At 40.0% G+C, this 17,896-nt stretch overlaps 1 protein-coding gene across 1 annotated transcript in view; it reads left to right on the top strand.

The window, feature by feature from the left end:
- Positions 1-17,896, top strand: part of CNTN3 (contactin 3) — a 106,058-nt gene that overhangs the window by 52,379 nt on the left and 35,783 nt on the right. Inside the window, exons 3-6 of the mRNA XM_017829897.1 lie at positions 930-1,025; positions 13,695-13,898; positions 14,742-14,844; positions 15,838-16,022. Of these exons, the coding sequence (XP_017685386.1) occupies positions 930-1,025; positions 13,695-13,898; positions 14,742-14,844; positions 15,838-16,022 (588 nt within the window). The remainder of the gene's footprint in view (positions 1-929; positions 1,026-13,694; positions 13,899-14,741; positions 14,845-15,837; positions 16,023-17,896) is intronic.

Below are 17,896 nucleotides of genomic sequence, written 5' to 3'. Positions count from 1 at the left end.
TTTTTAAATTGTCTTCTGTTTGGTTTTATTATGGAAAAATAATATGGTTTATTCATGGAAGAGCCTTTGTTAGTGTAGAACCTCAATCTTAGTTTGTTCTGCATGTTAAATCTAGCTTATTTCAAGGGTATAATGAGGCCATACTTTGTTGGATCTTGAATCAGTGGTTAGAGGGAGAGCTGATATAAATTTATGATTAAATATTTGCATTTATGTAAACTGTAGCATTTTTCTCCCCTCCAGAAGCATTTGGACAATGCTGTCAGGCACATGGTGGGATTCTTGGGGATGGTCCTGTGCAGGGCCAGGAGCTGGGCTCGGTGATCCTTGTGGGTCCCCTCCAGCTCAGAATATTCTGTGGCACTTACACAGCTTAAAATGATCACAGAGACCTGAGGCCAAGCAGGATGGATCACGGGGTCAACACACTGAGGTGCAGAGCTCCTGCTTTCTCCAGAGCTTAGCAGTGTTCCAGGGATTCTCCTGCAGGGAGACTGCCCTTTTCTCTTTGGAAAGATGCGTCTCTGTTTTGGGAACAGCTGTGTTGTTATTTTGTGGTTGGTTAGAGGAGCTCAGTGGGATCTTGGTGGTGTTTTCATCAGAGCCTTCGCTGCAGAAGCAGCAGCAGTGGCTCAGGGACCTGTTTTTAAGTTACACTTATGGCTCCTTTTTGGTTATCAAAATTAGGGTAGCATAAGCCTAACAAAATTAGCCATGGGATCTGTCAGATTATATTGTTGCAAATTAGTTCAGTCCCTGTTCTGTCACCCTCCCTCGTGTGGAACAGACACTTCTGTTCTGGAGCAGCTGCTCCAGCGAATGTGCCGGGTTTAGTTCCGTAAGAGATGCGAGATCAGGGTTTGAGAACTTCAATCTCCTGCCTGTTGAGTCTTTTCTAATATCCACATCCCCTTTTCTTTCCAACACAGACCTCGAGAGCTCCAGGACGAAGATGAGGAGTGCGGTGTCGGTGCGGGAGGGACAGGGGGTCGTGCTGCTCTGCGGACCAGCCCCCCGGGCAGGAGGTAAGGGACCCCCTGGCCTTCAGCTGGAGCTCATGGGGAAGGGGAATAGCCCTGGAAATTGAAATCAGAGGTCCCCCAGAGAGAACAAGAATGAAATCTGGTTTCTAAACTGAACACAGAGAGAAAGAAACCAAAAAGAAAAGACGGGGAGGGGAGTACTTAAGAGGATTTACTTTTATCTTGGAATCCTTTCTAGTTTCTAGTAATTTCTGTGCACTTAATGTGTCTGATTTTTATGGTATTTCCAGTAATTAATTGGGTATTTTCTGGAGTTAAATTCTGCCCAATTTCACAATTGCCAAGCCTCGATGAATCTACTTTTCTCTGTGACTAGACAATTGCAGGGAGTAGATTGTTGTCTTTAATTATGCTGGTGTCTGCCTGTTTTCTTGCCATGGAGACATTCTGGGGTGTAATGTAATGATGCTGGTGTAATTTAAACCACTGCTGCATTGAGGGGGTGAGAAAACTGGATATAGACTGGATATATGGATTTTTGGTGGACCAAAAGTTACAAGTACATTTAATCCCTCATTCTGCATCTTCAGTCTTTGACTAATTGCTATTGAGCCTCAAGTAATATTTGAAAGGAACTGGTTTTATTGTTTTTAATTGATATGGAGTGTCATTATTGAAGGGCTGGGATGTTAAACATTAGATTTGATTGCAAAGACAAGGTAGTATAAGCTAGACATTGTATTCAATAATATAGGTGTTGTGGCCTCATAAATTTGGCAGAGTCCAAGCAGACACAGCCATAAAGTGGCAATTTTACAACTGTCTGAGCTTGCAGAATTTTTTTCTCCCTAAACTGATACATACTCTTAAATCATCTTTATAGCCTTGCAACAGCTTTGTCTTTTCAGCAGCTGAGAAAATGGGTCATTGTCCCAGCTATCTATACGAATTAGAATGATTAAATTTCTGCTTCTAGATGCAGCACGAAGTCTGAATGATCCCAGCTGTTCTCACACTCGTGTCCTGTGTGTGGGTTTATACCCAGAGGTGGTGACCAAACTGACAGCAACTCTGCCTGATTCTGGCAGTGTTTAAGTGTGAGGTGTTGAACAGGAGGTGATACAAAACATGCTCATGTTGCTGAGAACAGAGGTTTGAATGAACACGTGGCAGAGGTGAGAATTCCTTCTGCAGTCAGCAGATGGGATGTGATTGACACCCCCCACACTAATTGTGTTATTCCTGCAGAAAAGAGAGAGCTGAGTGCTCCCAGAATTACCAAATGGAACTGAGAATTGGTACCAGAATTACTTAAAATCCTTGGATTTGTCTGAGGGGATAGAGGATTAACTATTGAAGTTTTCAGCAAGCGTGGAGAAAGGTGAAAAAAGTCCCCCTTCTTTCTTCACTCAAATAAACCTGTAGCACAGTGACATCAAACATGCAGTGCCCCCAGATCTGACATGGCAGGATGCAGGTCAGTGAGTCTTGGATAAAATACCCATCCATGAAGCAGAAGTAGTTTGTCAGGAATAGCAGGGATGGTTTAGGAGCAGCAGACCTGCCCTGACGGCTGCTCAGCCCTTTCCAGATCAGTGATCTGACTTTTTTTTTTTTTAATCTTTGGTACTGTATTTGTTGCATTGAGCTGTCAAATAATTTCAGACAATACTAATTCTAAAAACTTTCTCAAACAGCTTGTTTTCTCTTCCCCTCTCAGCACCCCAAATACTGTTCTTTTGTCTTCCCTCATGTTGTGCAGTTTCTAAGATCTCACCAGCTTAATTGCATGTATTTTCTGCATTCTCTGTAAGGAGTCTTCAAGAAGAGACTTGATTAAATGGTGATTATTCCTTCACATACAGCATTCCAGTTACAATAGAAACCAGTGTTCACCCCCAAAGAAATGCCAGCTCAGAGTATGGAAAAAGAGAATTGCCTCTCTTCTACAATTTGGCATATTTTTTTCTTTGCTTATCTTTAGCACAGATATTTACATAAGTCATATGAATGTCCCTTTTCAATGGGGAGCAAATTGTTCTTGCAGTTCACAGTAGTTTTGTCCTTTTGAATTCTTCAGTTCCAATTCCATCAGGGCATGGACATCCACCATTTAAACCAACAATGGAACTCTGTTTAACTCCCTGCACATCAGCTCATGTGCTGAGCCTGTATTTTCACTTTGTGATGGCTGTTGTTGTGCAGGGGAGGAAGATGATGTTCCGTATTTCCAGTTGAGGGTGTACAGATATTTTTTATATTTCTGTCATAAAGCTCGAGCTCTAACACAAACCACTCCAATATTTTCCTTAGAGCATTTTCCCTTCCTGGCATTCCCTTTCTAAGCAGTCTGGTTTGGGATTGACTGAATGGGAGACTCAGTAAATGACTGGCTTTGTGTAAGAAGAATTCCCCTCCAAATATTTTAATTCAGCCTGGTTTTATGTTACTATTGTAAGTTGAATCATCATTGAACAGTGATTTTTGGATAATTAAGATGGTCCTCTGCCACAGTTCTGCATGGCCATACTTTAGCTCTGCATGGATATTTTAGCTCTGTTAAAATACCCTGGGTTTTGCCACAGATCAGTAAATCATCTCGCCCACATACTCAAAAGAGGGAATGACATCTAAAATTGATTTATGTAGATCTCCTGCTACTTTTTCTGTTGTTATAACCTTTAAATTGTACTTAACTCTCTACAGCTATTTCGATTTTTACTGTGTTGCTGTTATATTTTTAATGCTTTTAAAGGACTGTCAATACAACAAACATCTCAATGTACAAAACTTAACATTGGACACAGTTAATGTGCAGCTGGTTAAAAAACATTCATGCGATGCTAATTTTTTCCCATTCTGCCAAGAATGGAAAAGACCAGACATATGGAGAGCTAAAAATGATTTTTCTCTGCTATTGATTTGGTTCCAAAATCAGTATCTAACGAGTGACAAAGCCCTCAGTAAAGCAAATCTGCAAGTTCCTTTAGGGTTTTACCTACTGTTACCACTGTACTTGTGTTGTGATTACTGTGTAGCTTCTCTTCAGCTCTTATTTCTTTTTTCCAGATATTGTGATTTATATTTGGTTAGTACAGTCAGTTTTACTCATCTGACACTGATGTTGGATTTATGAGGTATTTCTGCTCTTGGAGAGAGGTGGAAGGAGTGTGGCCTAGTCCTTTTGTGTTGTCTGGGGCGATGTCAGGGCTGCTTTATACACAGAGAAAAAGTTGATTTTTAACGGCAGCAGTGAAGATTTGACATTTTAGCAAATTTAGTTTGCCTGGAAAAGCTAGACATTAGCTTTACATTGGTGGATATACTCCCTGTTACCTTGTTCCTATATGGAATGTGACCATAACCCAGGAGAACTTCAGGAAATGACAACAGTGTTGTAGAGCTGACAAGGTGTGCCTTGGCAATCGCAAGGCAGTTCCCTTTGTCTTAAATTCATGTGATGTGTGTTCCTATTTCATGCAATATGGCAAGGATAATTCTGAATATATAAGGCAGCAAGAAGGTCCTCGCTCTTTATATCATTCCCTGATAAATGTAGAGTTCATCAATAAACGAGACTGTATATGAAGGACAGGGATCAATTCAGCTCACAGCATATTATCCTGGAGTTGTGACATGCTGATATGAAATAATATTAGATCATGGAAAAATAGATCCCAATTTATTGCTCAGTGTTTGCTGTGACAAATCATTCAAGGAATAATGTCATGTCTGTTGCAAATGACTTATTTAGACTTGCAGATTTTTTGCTCGTGTCTCTTGTATTGCCACTTGGAGACCTGCAAGCTCCAGCAAGGCTGTGCTTCATGAATAACGTGGCATGGGAAGCATCTCAGATGCCAGAAATATTTTGATGCTTTTGATTACTTCCTTTCTGCAACTCTAGAATAGCAGCGTGCTGTTTTTCAGGGAACTATAAATTGAATTAGTTTTACTTACTTGGCTTTGGAGACATTTCATACCCTCAAAGCAAAGCTAAATGGATAGAACTGCAAAATATGATTTCTTTTCTAATGCCTGTCAGTGTTTTCACAGCATCACATCAGGGAATGGTTTGGGTTGGAAGGGACCTCCCTGCCATGGGCAGGGACACCTTCCACTAGCCCAGGTTGCTCCAACCTGGCCTTGGACACTTCCAGGGCTGGGGCAGCCACAGCTTCTCTGGGCAACCTGTGCCAGGGCCTCTCCACCCTTCCAGGGAAGGATTTCTTCCCAGTATCCAACCTTCCAGGAGGTGAAAAACATTCTGGATTTGCAGGTTTAATTCTTGCTTTTGTTGCAGGTTGTGGATAACACTCATCTGGGCATGAGCAATCAATCACCCTGGCAGAGGTTTTGCACCAGAACACGTTCTAAGGAGACAAGTACATTGAATATTGTAAAAGCAATGGCCTTAAAAATGGTTCCGCGGTGTTCTTGTGCTGTTTTCAATCTGCCAAGGAGAAATGGCATTTTTATTTAAAAATATATTTTGCAATAGTCCTGCTGGTGTCATCATCATCATCTGCACAAATTTCAGCTGACAGTTTGAAGTCAAATGGCACCTGAGAGACACTTATATTTGTCCATATGAGAGAAAATAATACATGTTCACAGCTGGAATTTACAATGATTTCTATCTGTCAGGGCATTATTTTCACCACCAGTAGCAGACCAATGCTACAGAGACACTCCTTTATGCACTTTATCAAATGCAGTCTTCCTGAAGCACTTTTTCCTTTTGATAAACCTGTGTTCCAGGCTGAAGTAATCCAGGCTAACATTAATATATCTTATTTATGTACTTGTGAAACATCTTCAGTTACTTTATAGAACAGGTTTTTTTAAGCTGATGTGGAGGTGTATAACTGGCCTAAGAAGCTTTTAGCAAAAGATACCAGTTTCTTGCTCTGAATTCTTACAGAACTCTTCAACTCCACGTCCCATTATGCAGATTAATAACACTGAACACATGGATATATTTGTGTTTGTTTTATTTCTTAGATGTTTGGTATTCTGTCTGTTTTGTCTTAGTTTAAGAGATGGATCTAGATCATGGCTAGGACGTAAAGCCTGGAAGAGTTGAGTATCAGGGATTATTGAGTGAGAGTAAAAAGTAGAGGAGATTTTTGTGGGAATAATTCTGCATAAGTTTCTCCAGCAAAAATGTGTGTGGGCACTCCAGAACACCTTGGAACACTATGGGGTGAGACCTTGAAAGACTCTGGGCTGTGCACTTTAAAACTGATAGTCCTCTCATTAGCCCTCTTGCCTGAACTTGAATAAACTAAAAGAAGCAGAAAGATGAAATGGGAGGGTTTTTTTTAATGGGAAACTGCCTCTTGTTGGTGGGGTATTTGTTGGGAGAATGGGGGGATGGAAAGAAAAAGGAAAAGGTAGAGTAGGAAGAACCAAATTGCAGGAAAAAGTTGAGGTTGAACCTTTTCACTTACCTTCTCCCAGGTATCTCAGTTATGCCTTGGGGGAAAAGAGGAGAAAACTGGAGAAAATAAATGAATTTGGCTCTCTGCCAAGTTTATTTTTATCCCTAAATTGTGACTGTTGGGTATTTCTCCTCCAGCTCTTTATTATCCTCTCTACTAAAATATTTGAGTTTCTCTTTGGGAACAGGATAATTGATTAGGGAGAGGCAGGAGGGAGGTGGCTGCAGTCCCAGCACAGTCACAGCTGATCCCTGCACTCTGAACAAGGGAGCTGAAAGGCATTTTTGTTTTTCACAAGGGTTTACCAAGTACTTTCTCCTAAATGAGTGCAAGAGTTCCTAATGAAATTTGTCACTAATTACTGCTTCCACCTATAAATGGTAGTACATTCCTTTGAAAATTTACTCTTGGGTATTTCCATTAGTTTCCCTTAGTTTATGTCCCTAATATTTAACATTCAGAAGAAATCAAATTTATTTGACTTGAGCAATAAACTAAACTATGGTCTTTTTACCCTCAAAATTACTATAGGCAGGAAGCAATTTAAAATACTTTCAACTGTTGAAAAAGCACAACAGAGTTGTTGGAAATGCTCTCAGCAATTAAATGTAAAGTTCTAGGGAGGTGATTAAAAGAACAATTTGTCACTTGAAATGGATATGGCTGATGGGTATGTATTTAAATATTGCTTCCTAAAGCAGTTTCTTACTTTTCCCTGCACTTCCAGAGTGGGAACAGGCTGATCAGAGCCAGGACACTCTGAATGACACAGAGAGTCTGAAACAATTAGTGCAGAAATGTGATAAAGAGGAGCTAATCCATCCCCTTCCAGCACAGCTACAGGGGAAGGGAAATCAGGGGTTTTATTCAGCACTGGAACCCAAAGGCAGGGAAGCATTTTGTTAGACCTTCTCATTAGCATCTGCACTTCCTTGGGAGCGCCAAGGAACATTTAACCTGCCAGTTAAGGAGCAGTTTTATATTAAAAGGTCATGTTCGGTTTGAAACCCAGCCCTGGCTAATGGTCGAATCCCTCGTGTGGCAGAGAACAGGCAGAGCTTTTCCAGGGAATGTGCCCTTCAGAATTGTGCTTACCAGGAGGGGGGTTTTGTGGTATTAATAAAGAAGCACCACTGCCAGTCTCAAACATCTGTTTCCCAAGGATGAGCTTAGAAATGTTTAGGTTTTAATTACAGTGGTGAGCTTTGCTTTTGACGCTGCTTTGAAAGACTTAGAAAAGCTCTTATTAAATTATTAAATAGAGAGAATGACTTGCCTTCAATGGGCTGTTTTACATCCCTGTGGCAGCTGTGCAAAGGTGACAGATCAGTGTGTGTGCAGTTACTACTTGGCCAGTCCTGTGGTTGTGCTATAGGTTGGGGGACAGCAGAGAAAAACACAATTTCCTGTGTTTAAAGAACTGCATCTGTTTTTACATCGCACCAGCTCATTTCCAAATCACAAAACGAGTGGACTCTCACCATATTCCATTTAAAAATGAAAATTAGGTTTTAGCCTGAAGTAGGAACCTTGCAACTTCAGCTGAAACATTTCAATATTCTCATTAAATGTGTAGATTGAAATTGTGAGATATTGCGTGTGTGTCACGCTGCTCTCATTGTTTTGGGCTGTTCCCTACACAGGAGTTGCATGCCTGATTACCTGCACAGCAGGCTGAAAATTGATCTTCTCTATTTTAGCTATAAAATAATTCACCTTTTGTGCCAAAACAATTAATGTTATACATTAGTTTCAAATCAGAGTGTTTCCATTATGCTCCAGAATGAAATTAATTTCTCGGGATACATTCTTCAGTTTTTGGGGCCAGCCTGAGATTCCCATCGTGCAGTTTACATCTTGTATAAACAAAAATATCTTCAGCCAAAAGAAGAGAGTTACTCCAAAGGGCATGGGGGGAATTTCAGAAGTTGGGAAAACTTTGCAGTATTTGAAGCAGATACTCACTGTCCCACCTTACTCCTGGTGGCCACAATTCAAGCCATGTTGTAGAGGCTTTGTAACTGTCACTGTTTTTACATAGAAAGCATGAACAAAAATTAAATTAACAACCTACAGTTTACAGATAGTTTGTACTCTGAAGTGTGACTGCAGTTAAAGACTTCTTCGTTATTGGTGATGGAACTACTTGAATGCAAACAGTCCAGGACTCCCCTTGGAAATCCACGGTCTGAGGGTCGTTCTGATTTGCTTTTCCCAGCTGAACATACTTAGGACAGTTGGGCATTTATTGTGCTCCAGAATATACCCTAAACCCCTGAAATGATGTGCAGTTTATTTCAAATGAAATAAACACTGTGAAGTGTTTTTTCAGTGCCAAAGCATTGTCATTCCTGACAGTGGCAACCAAAGACATTTTAAAATCCAGCTCACACATGTGCTCAGGGATCCCATATTGGAGCACATAAACACCTTGTCTTATGCCTACAGTGCACAAGATTTTTATTTGGAGAGCAACCTTTAAGGTTTGCCAAAAAAATAAGAGATGTTATTTATTTTATGGCGGACATAAAGGATTACCAAGAGCAGCCTTGCAGCTGGTGTTGGTGCCTTGCCCAGGGAAGGATGGACTACTCAGGGTCAACTCAGCAGAGTAAAGTAGCTGCAGGTGGCCAAAGTAAGAAAGGAAAGTACTTAAGGAGAAGTTTGAAGGGAGTTTAATGTACTTTTACCTCATGCAGATTATTTTCCTACTTCTAAATAATTTGTTTGCACTTCCCTGGAGGTTCCTGTGCAGACACACAGAGCTGCAGCAGTGACACATTGGCATTTCTGTGGGTGAGTGCCCCCAAAACCCCACCTGAATTCTCAGAGTCTGTGCCCTGAGAGCTCCCTCCCTTCTGAGCGAAGCTCATCCACAGAACAAGAGGCTTTGCTCCATTTTCTGCCATTTCATCTCAGTTTGAGCTGAAACTGGGCCAAATGATGAGCTAATTGGTTTCTTCCTTAATTATGGAATCTGTCATTATCCTCTCAAAATCAGTGTTACTTTTCCATTACTTTTAACTCTGAGGTAGATAATTCCAAATAGCTGCTTCTGTGTCTTTAATTGCAGTTTCTGTCATTGCTCAATTCTGTCTGATTAGTCTCTTCCAAACAGTTTTTCAGAAGCCACATCCCATTCCGTGTGTTGGGCAGAGCTCCAGTTGGAGCCAGAAAATACCAGGATATTTCAGCTTCCCCCATGTATCTCAGAATATTGTAATACCAGAATTTGAGAACTGCATGAAATAATATTTGGGTATCAGTGATTGACATGAAATTTTGGGTTGGCATTTTTGTTTTGTTTTTTTTTTAAAAACCTCTAAGTATTCTTCAATCAGCTTGATGCCCTCAAAAAATCAAGAATTTTCATTCCTTATCAGGTTTATTTATGGAAACATCCACTTGACCAATTCAAGTCAGTTTTCTGAACCTTTGAAATCTGTTTCAGAAGAATATTGATCACATCATTTACTTTTGGCTACTTTAGAAATCTCATTTAGGTCTGAATTATGGGGCTGGTGGATATACATTAAACAGGTGTAGAGGAGTGATGGTCTAGAACAAAAGGAGCAAGAGACACTCAGGATTTGTGCATTTAGTGAGTAAAATAAACTATGAATTGGCCCTTTCAGTCATAGGTCTATTTGCCTTTTTTTTCTTTCCCAAAAAACTACTTCTTTGCAAACTTCCAGAATTCACTTAGAGTTTTGGATTTCCACAGCTACTGTTGTCTCTTCATTTCTGTTCACAAGAAATAAAATCCCCCTGGTTCCATAAATGGTTGCAGTCTCTCTTAGAGGAAATATGTAATATAATTAAAAGCAATATTTTCAAAAAGATGTGCATGAACTTAAAGCCTTGACTCTAGTTAAAAACTACTAAATGTGTAGGGCTTATTTCCTTTAGCAACATTAATTTGGGTTTTTCAAGGCTCACAGAAATGACCATGGTAGATCTCAAGGGCCGTGCTGATTTAATTGTTGAGTTTTGTAAAAAAAAAAAAAAATCAAGTTTAAAGCTGGCAGGTGATTTTATAAACATTTTTTAATTGAGCACTTCAGTGCACAAAAGGCCTAGAACAGTGTGAACATGCTGAGTGTGTTGTGGTTTGTAGATTGCACGGTAAATAATAATCAAATAATGCAAAATAAAGAGAAGCCGCCAAGCAAGACGTAGTAAACAAATAAAAATTTGAGTAATAACTGTAATTTCCAATACCTTATCCATGTATGGGCCCCAAATAAGGAAAAAATGCATTGGAAAGCAAAGGCTCAGATCTCAGAGGAAGCCCAGGAGAGACATATTACTTCCATTTATAACAGAAAATCAACTGGAAACTTGTAATTGACAGGAAGGGAGTGAGTTTGGGTCCCTCGAGGTGCCCTCGGATCAGCAACAGGCAAATGGTGTAAACATAATAAATCACACAAGTTGGTTTCATACGATTTTTTTTTTTTTCCTGGAAAATAAGGATACAATTTTGTAAGGTACAATAAATATAAAATGAGGTATTGGCTGGAAAGAAACACCCTGCTCCTTTTTTAAGAGAGTCGATGAAAATATATGTTGAATGGGAAATGAGGTTTCCAGGAGTGTTTATTCATAGGCTGCTGAAGGATCCAATTAAACTGGAATACACTTTGTGTGGCTTTCATAATCATAATGACTGATTTCAATGGGTTTACTCTTGACTTAACCCAATGTAATAGGAATGAAATGAAGCTGCTTATTTTCCTGCTGTATATCCAGAGCTGTCCATCCCCTTTGACTGTTTTAACAACATCTTTTTTCTTTTTCTCTTTTTTTTTTTTTTCTTCAGCATAAAATAATACTTTGAGCAAGGAAACACAAGTAGCTCAATAAATACCAGAGCCAGTGAAGCCTGGCATCACCCACTGCTGTGTCTTATGGATGTCTGAGTTTGATGCAGAGCTGAAAATGTGTTTTTTTTTTCCTTACAGTTCCTGAATTGGTACCTAATTTGGTGTACAGCCTCTCCCTCAGCCTCATGATCACTCTCTCCATCCAGCTCTTCTGTAGAAACAGAATTATACTTTATTTTCTAGTCTTTCCCATTTAGAAAGACCATACAGTCCTTACTGTCTAAGACATCCTAGTCTCATTCAGGCTCCTCAGGTGTACTCTTTTATTTTTTTCTTTTTTTTTAAATTAGCTTTAATTTTATTTTTTTCTGTTGGAAGTTGGCTGATGGAGGGAGCAGAACAAAACCACAGCCAGACCCATCCAGCTCCCACCTCCCTGCTGCCAGTGCTCACCCAGCCCTCTCAGTTCATCAGCAAACCATTGACACGGTGGGATTTGTGCTGCACTTTGGGAGGGAGAAGAGTTACACAGAATATTTTTGTCTGGATGTAGGAATATTCTTTGGCTTATGTCCAAGACCCTGGTGACAAATCTCAAAAGTCTTACTTGAAGTCAAGCTTGATCATAAGGTTTTGCTTCCCACTGCACAAACTCTCCTGTTGTTTCATGTTAGCTTCCCTTTCCCGAAATTATTTACACCTCTGGAGTGATGTAGGAAGGAATTTTAGTGAAAGCCGTTGTTTCACCTGCTGCAAGTGATGATCTCCGAGGTCTTTGCCAACCTAAACAGTTCTGTGGTTCTGTGTCTGTTCTCAACAAGAAGTATTTCTAACTGTGACAGAAGTTTAACTCCTGAGAAGAGCTCTGAGCCTGTTAATTGTTGGTACACACCACTCCTGCAAAATTATCTTAATGAAAGAAGTTTAAATATTGATAGAAGAAAATTAAATGCAATTATGATGAGCCATCTCATTTGATGCCCTTTTTCTGCATTAACCAGTCCATAAATATTTTAATCATTTCATTTATTCAGTGTTTTTTTTTCATCTGCACAGCCTTACCTTGTGTTAAATTGTCCTGTTGCACAATTGGCTTTGGAATCCTGGCTGCATGGATGGCAGGGTTCAGAAAATGTCAGCTCTCCATTTCATGACTTCATCCCAAATTTATGCACCTTCAAATTAAACCTGTGCAAAAAGGGATGATCTTCATTTTGTAAGGGCAGCACAAATGCTACAGATACTTCAACATGAAGACAGGTCAGTCAAGCTCTAATTGTCCCTAATTAGCACTTCCAGGAGCTGTAATCTTTATATAAACTTTCAGCTGGGTGGCAAGTGGGTGAAAAATTATTTCTTGCCTAGAACACCATTAAAAATTAATTTCCTTTGATACTGTAGGATGTGAATGAGACAAACACATGGCCTTGCACAGGAAGGGGCTTCGCCAATTAAAATTGGATGCACAGAGCTCAGACTGTTCAGGAAAAAAACAAATTTAGGGGAGTTTTTGCCAGATCTCTCAGTTTGTTTCTTGAAATGTGCAGGTTTTTTATTTTCCATTCAAATGATCCTAATGAATGGTAGCAAGGGCTACTTTGCCATATCATACAGAGATTTTTTTTAATGGAGTGCTTATGGATTTTTGTGTGAAAAAATGGTTTTGCTCTGTGATGAGCCCTGCTGGGAATTTAGGCTTCTTTTGGCATTCCTTTCACGTGGATACTCCTGTCCTGTTTCTACCTGCTAAGTATGGAGCTGAGTTGTTGGGTAGCTACTGAACAAATAATCTTTCATTTTAGCAGAGTTTGCTCTCGTTTTTGCTATATGCTCCTCTTTCCTTGCATGTATTAAGTCTTTTAAAAAAATAGATTAAAAAAAAAAAGAAAGATTTAAAAGAAAACCCTACCCTTGTGTAAAATGCTTGGAATTTCTATCACCTTCTGCTGGGGGAGATAAAGATTCATTGAATAAAATGGGGTTTCTTTCTGGTTTTTGGTACTTTGGCAAATTTATTTTTCTCAGTCGTTGGCTCTCTGGTCCTGTTTGTTACATAATAAAGTATATATTATGTATATTATATATAATTATTATGTATATTATATATATTATTATATAATTATTATGTATATTACATATTATTATATAATTATTATATATATTGTATATTATGTATATATTATGTATATACATTACTATATATTACTATATATGTGTGTATAATATATATTATCTATTTTATTATATTATTTTATATATTTGATTATTATATGTTACATTGTCTTATATATTATATTGCTATATAATATATACACTCATATATATATAATATATGTGTATATAATAGAATATTAGAAAATACAGTCATAAACTGATTTTTGAAGGAAAAAAAATGTGAAAAGCATTCTCAAACATCTCTGCTTTTATTTCTTACCAACTAGAATTGTCCTTTGCTTGGATCTTCAACGAGTATCCCTCGTTTGTCCAAGAGGACAGCCGGCGGTTCGTGTCCCAGGAGACAGGACACCTCTACATAGCCAAGGTGGAGCCGTCGGACGTGGGCAATTACACGTGTGTGGTGACCAGCTCCGTGACCAACAGCCAAGTCCTGGGCTCGCCCACCCCCCTGGTGCTGCGCACGGACGGTAGGGCTGCCCCTCCCGCCGGGAGTGGTGACACGGCTGGGTGTCGCTCAGTGGTTTTGTCTCTCACGTCTGTTGTCAGAATGCTGATGGATTGGTACACAGATATCTTCTGTTGCCTGCCCACAGAATGAACCAGGTTGGAAAGGACCTCTGAGATCAGCGAGTCCAGCCTGTGACCCAACCCCACCCTGTCACCCAGACCGTGGCACTGATGCCACATCCAGTCTGTCCTTAAATACCTCCAGGGCAGTGACTCCACCACCTCCCTGGGCAGCCCGTTCCAAGATCACTCTCTCTGCAAAGAATTTCTTCCTGATGTCCAACCTAAACCTCCCCTGGTGCAGCTCAAGGCTGTGCCCTCTTGTCCTACTGCTGGTTCCTGGGAGCAGAGCCGGACCCACCCCGGCTCCCCCCTCCTGGCAGGGAGTTGCAGAGAGTGAGGAGGTCTCCCCTGAGCCTCCTCCTCTCCAGGCTGAGCCCCCCCAGCTCCCTCAGCCTCTCCTCACAGCACTTGTGCTCCAGACCCTTCCCCAGCCTCGTTGCCCTTCTCTGGACCTGCTCCAGCCCCTCCATGTCCTTCCTGAATTGAGGGGCCCAGAACTGGGCACAGCACTCGAGGTGTGGCCTCACAGTGCCAAGTACAGGGACAGAATCACTCCCTGCTCCTGCTACCACACTATTTCTGCTCCTCTTCCTAAGTCTGACACTGATTTCCCTGGCAGGTCCCTTCATATGTGGAATGTGAGAGGAATAAACTTGGTTTTGAATTTAATGTGAGGTAACACTGAGGAAAGAAAAAAGGCTTAAAAAATTTAAAACTACCTTTCTCATTGTCTCCTATAGGTGTGATGGGAGAATATGAACCCAAAATAGAAGTTCAGTTTCCTGAGACCCTTCCTGCAGCTAAAGGCTCAACTGTGAGGCTGGAATGCTTTGCACTAGGAAAGTAAGTTTTCAGCTTCACTCATACTGAAAGTTGAAGCACGTTAGGACTCACCTGCACAAGAGATGTTGAGGTCTGGCAGCTGTTTTGGTGGTGTTTTCCAAATATCTTATTTGGATCATCACAGTTAACTGCCTTGAAATAAGAGGGTTAAGAGTCGTGGAGTAATTTTTAGTTTTGTTTAGAATTAAAATTTGTGTGTTGGCAGCACAGGAATTTACATTTCATTTCAAATTAACTTGAATAAGATCAATGTGGGTTTGCATATGACCTCTCACCTAGGTCTGCCTTCTCTGTGCAGAAGCAAACAGTGCTGAAGTCTGTGAGAATGTTGCCTGAATTTTCCTGTTAAATGTCCTTGATGCTTTCATAATGTTGTTCTTCCTTTATAGCCAAGATAAAGTTTAAAATTCATTCCTCCTCTGAATGATACTTCACACACAACTGATATCTTTTCTCTTTCACAGATGATCTGAGAATGCATTTATGGTTCTGTAAATGTATTTACTTACCACTTTGTGGTTTGTTTGCAGACAGCTTTGTCAGGTGCTCATATCAGATTGATAACTTGATCACACACTATTGCTTTGATTCCCCGGCGAGGGAAAGGAAAGTTCCAAAATCAGAGAATAAATAAATGGCTGTTGGAGGATGGGAATTTTAAAAGACTTGCATTGACTACCTCTGTGGAAGTCACTGGTAGATGTCACCCACCCGTCTTCGGGGGAGGCCAGTGCTGATTTAAAGACATTTTTACAGTTACTGGACATTCACTCAGATATTCAGGAAAAATTTGGTCCCACAAATACAACGTATGGAACAGCACAGTGTATGAAATCAGGTGCCACAGTGTCTGACCATCTGTCCTGTGCAGTGTAGTTGCTGCTTTAACACAAGCCTTTAGTCACTTCTGAGTTTAGTTTAGTTTAAGTATCTCATTATGACAATCAGAGACTTGAAGCAAAGCTGTTTAAAATCCCATTACTCTCTCTTTAGCCCTGTGCCTCAGATTAACTGGAGAAGAACTGATGGTCTGCCCTTTCCAAGCAAAATAAAGCTGAGGAAATCCAATGGCATGATTGAAATCCCTAATTTCCAGCAGGAGGATGCAGGACTATATGAATGTATAACTGAAAACTCAAGGGGAAAAAACATTGCAAGAGGACGCCTCACTTACTATGGTAGGAAACTTTTGTGCTCCCTCTCTCCCACTCTTCTTTAACCATGAAATATAAACTTCTCTGGGCTTTACAGCTTCTGCAGTACCATCAGGCATTTGTGCTTAAAAATCCGTGGCATATTAAGTACTCACAGAAAATGAGAACTTCTGCACCAGTTCCTTGCATAAGATTTCTAAGGAATGTCTTAAGGCTCAAAAGGGTTGCCCAGAGTGGTATAGAGGGTGGTTGTGCTTATTTTTCTGTGATGGAAAGACTTTTTTTTTTAAACATTTCTTGCTGGTCCATTGGTGAAACCTTCAATTTTCAGTCAGCTGGATTAATTTGGGGGATCATTGAGGCCTCACATTTATGGGAAATACAAATTTTATCTTGCTTTATGAAAAGATTACTGATGGATATTCTCCATCCTGTGCTTTCAAAGCAGCCAGTTTTATTTTAAAATGAGTAAATAAACGAGAGAATATAATCCAGTATAGGAAATGAAATAATATGAGATTTAATAGCTGGAAAAAAGACAGTCTCTTGTGTATTTAAGGCTGTAGAGTGAAATGAGTATCAGCAAAGCACACTGGTGGCGGTGTAAAGAGAGAGTTGATTTACAACAAAGTGGTATTTGACAATTTTTGTTAAAGCCAGATCTCAGCAAATATAATTTTGTTTAGGTAAATGGCAATTTAAACAGTGTTTCTGACTGTGCTTTGGAATGTTTTCCTGGTGTAGGAACATTTGAGCAAAGAGATGGCTTTTTAGTTGTACAAAAGGCCCAGAGCTGCTCTGCAACGTGGAGCAAGTGTTGTTTGTTTACTGTTTCCATGTGGGGAGCTGCTGGTAACTGGAACACACGGGGCTGCAGTGGAGATTTTAGTCAGTGAAGATTTTAGTTCAAAGCACAACAGATTTTATAAAGAAGAAGGAAAAGAGATTTCTCCCCCTGCCAACTTCCAGATTAATAGTTACACTGAAGGAATGCCCCATTGCTGGAAATGCCCAAGGTTAGGTTGGACAGGAGACTTGGAGCAACATGAATTTTCCACATACTAGTTGTAATTAACTTTCACAGAAATCCTATGGATAACATGGAGCAAAAGATCCAAGCTGCTTCATCTGCCAGTGTCACCTGTCATTCCAAACTGGGCTCTGTGCATTTGATTTCATAGAGTGACCTTATTGCTGCCTGAAACTTTGAGTCCGGTTGTGTTTTGTACATCAGTTTGTGTCGCCATTCCTATGCCAGTTTTAAATCAGGGCAGTTGTACAACACATCAGTGTAAACTAGATACAAAATAGAGGACATTTGTTCATTAGTCCTTGTAATTACAGCAGTGGGCATTCCTGAGATATCTGACCTGCTTCCCACATTCTGTTCTGCTCATTAAAAGGACACAGAGTCGAGATCAAGGGTGTTGCTAATCAATAAAAGCAACCGAGTCGCAGTTTCGTGACACGTAAATCAGTGTGAACATTTTCACTGCAGATCTAGAACAGGATCTGAACCCTGGAATAGAGTTCATATTCCAGTACAAATGTCTGCCCATGTTAGAGTCATCCCTAATATGGATGTTTATCTTAAAAAGAATAATGAGACCTGTGATGGCAGTAATGGCACTCCAACTGTTTCATTTCATTTGTTCTGCTTCATGAAACCCATTGTGCAGAATTAAATAGATTTAAGTAATCTTTCTTGTTTTGTTACTTGCTTTTGTTGTTACAGATAGAATGCCAGCAAGTCTGGATTCAGGATCATTTTAACTTTGTTTGATAATTTGAAGGATTTTAATGCTGTTTGTAGATTAATGATGTTCTATAAATAAAGACAATTTCTTCTGGTGGATTGCCACTGTGCCTGATACCAAAACCCAAAAATCTGTCTGGCA

Source organism: Lepidothrix coronata, unplaced genomic scaffold (genome assembly GCF_001604755.1).
Source record: "Lepidothrix coronata isolate B3197 unplaced genomic scaffold, Lepidothrix_coronata-1.0 Scaffold170, whole genome shotgun sequence".
NCBI classification, from domain to species: domain Eukaryota; kingdom Metazoa; phylum Chordata; class Aves; order Passeriformes; family Pipridae; genus Lepidothrix; species Lepidothrix coronata.
The sequence above is the reverse complement of the archived record's forward strand: the minus strand, read 5'-3'. Positions and strand labels throughout refer to the sequence as shown.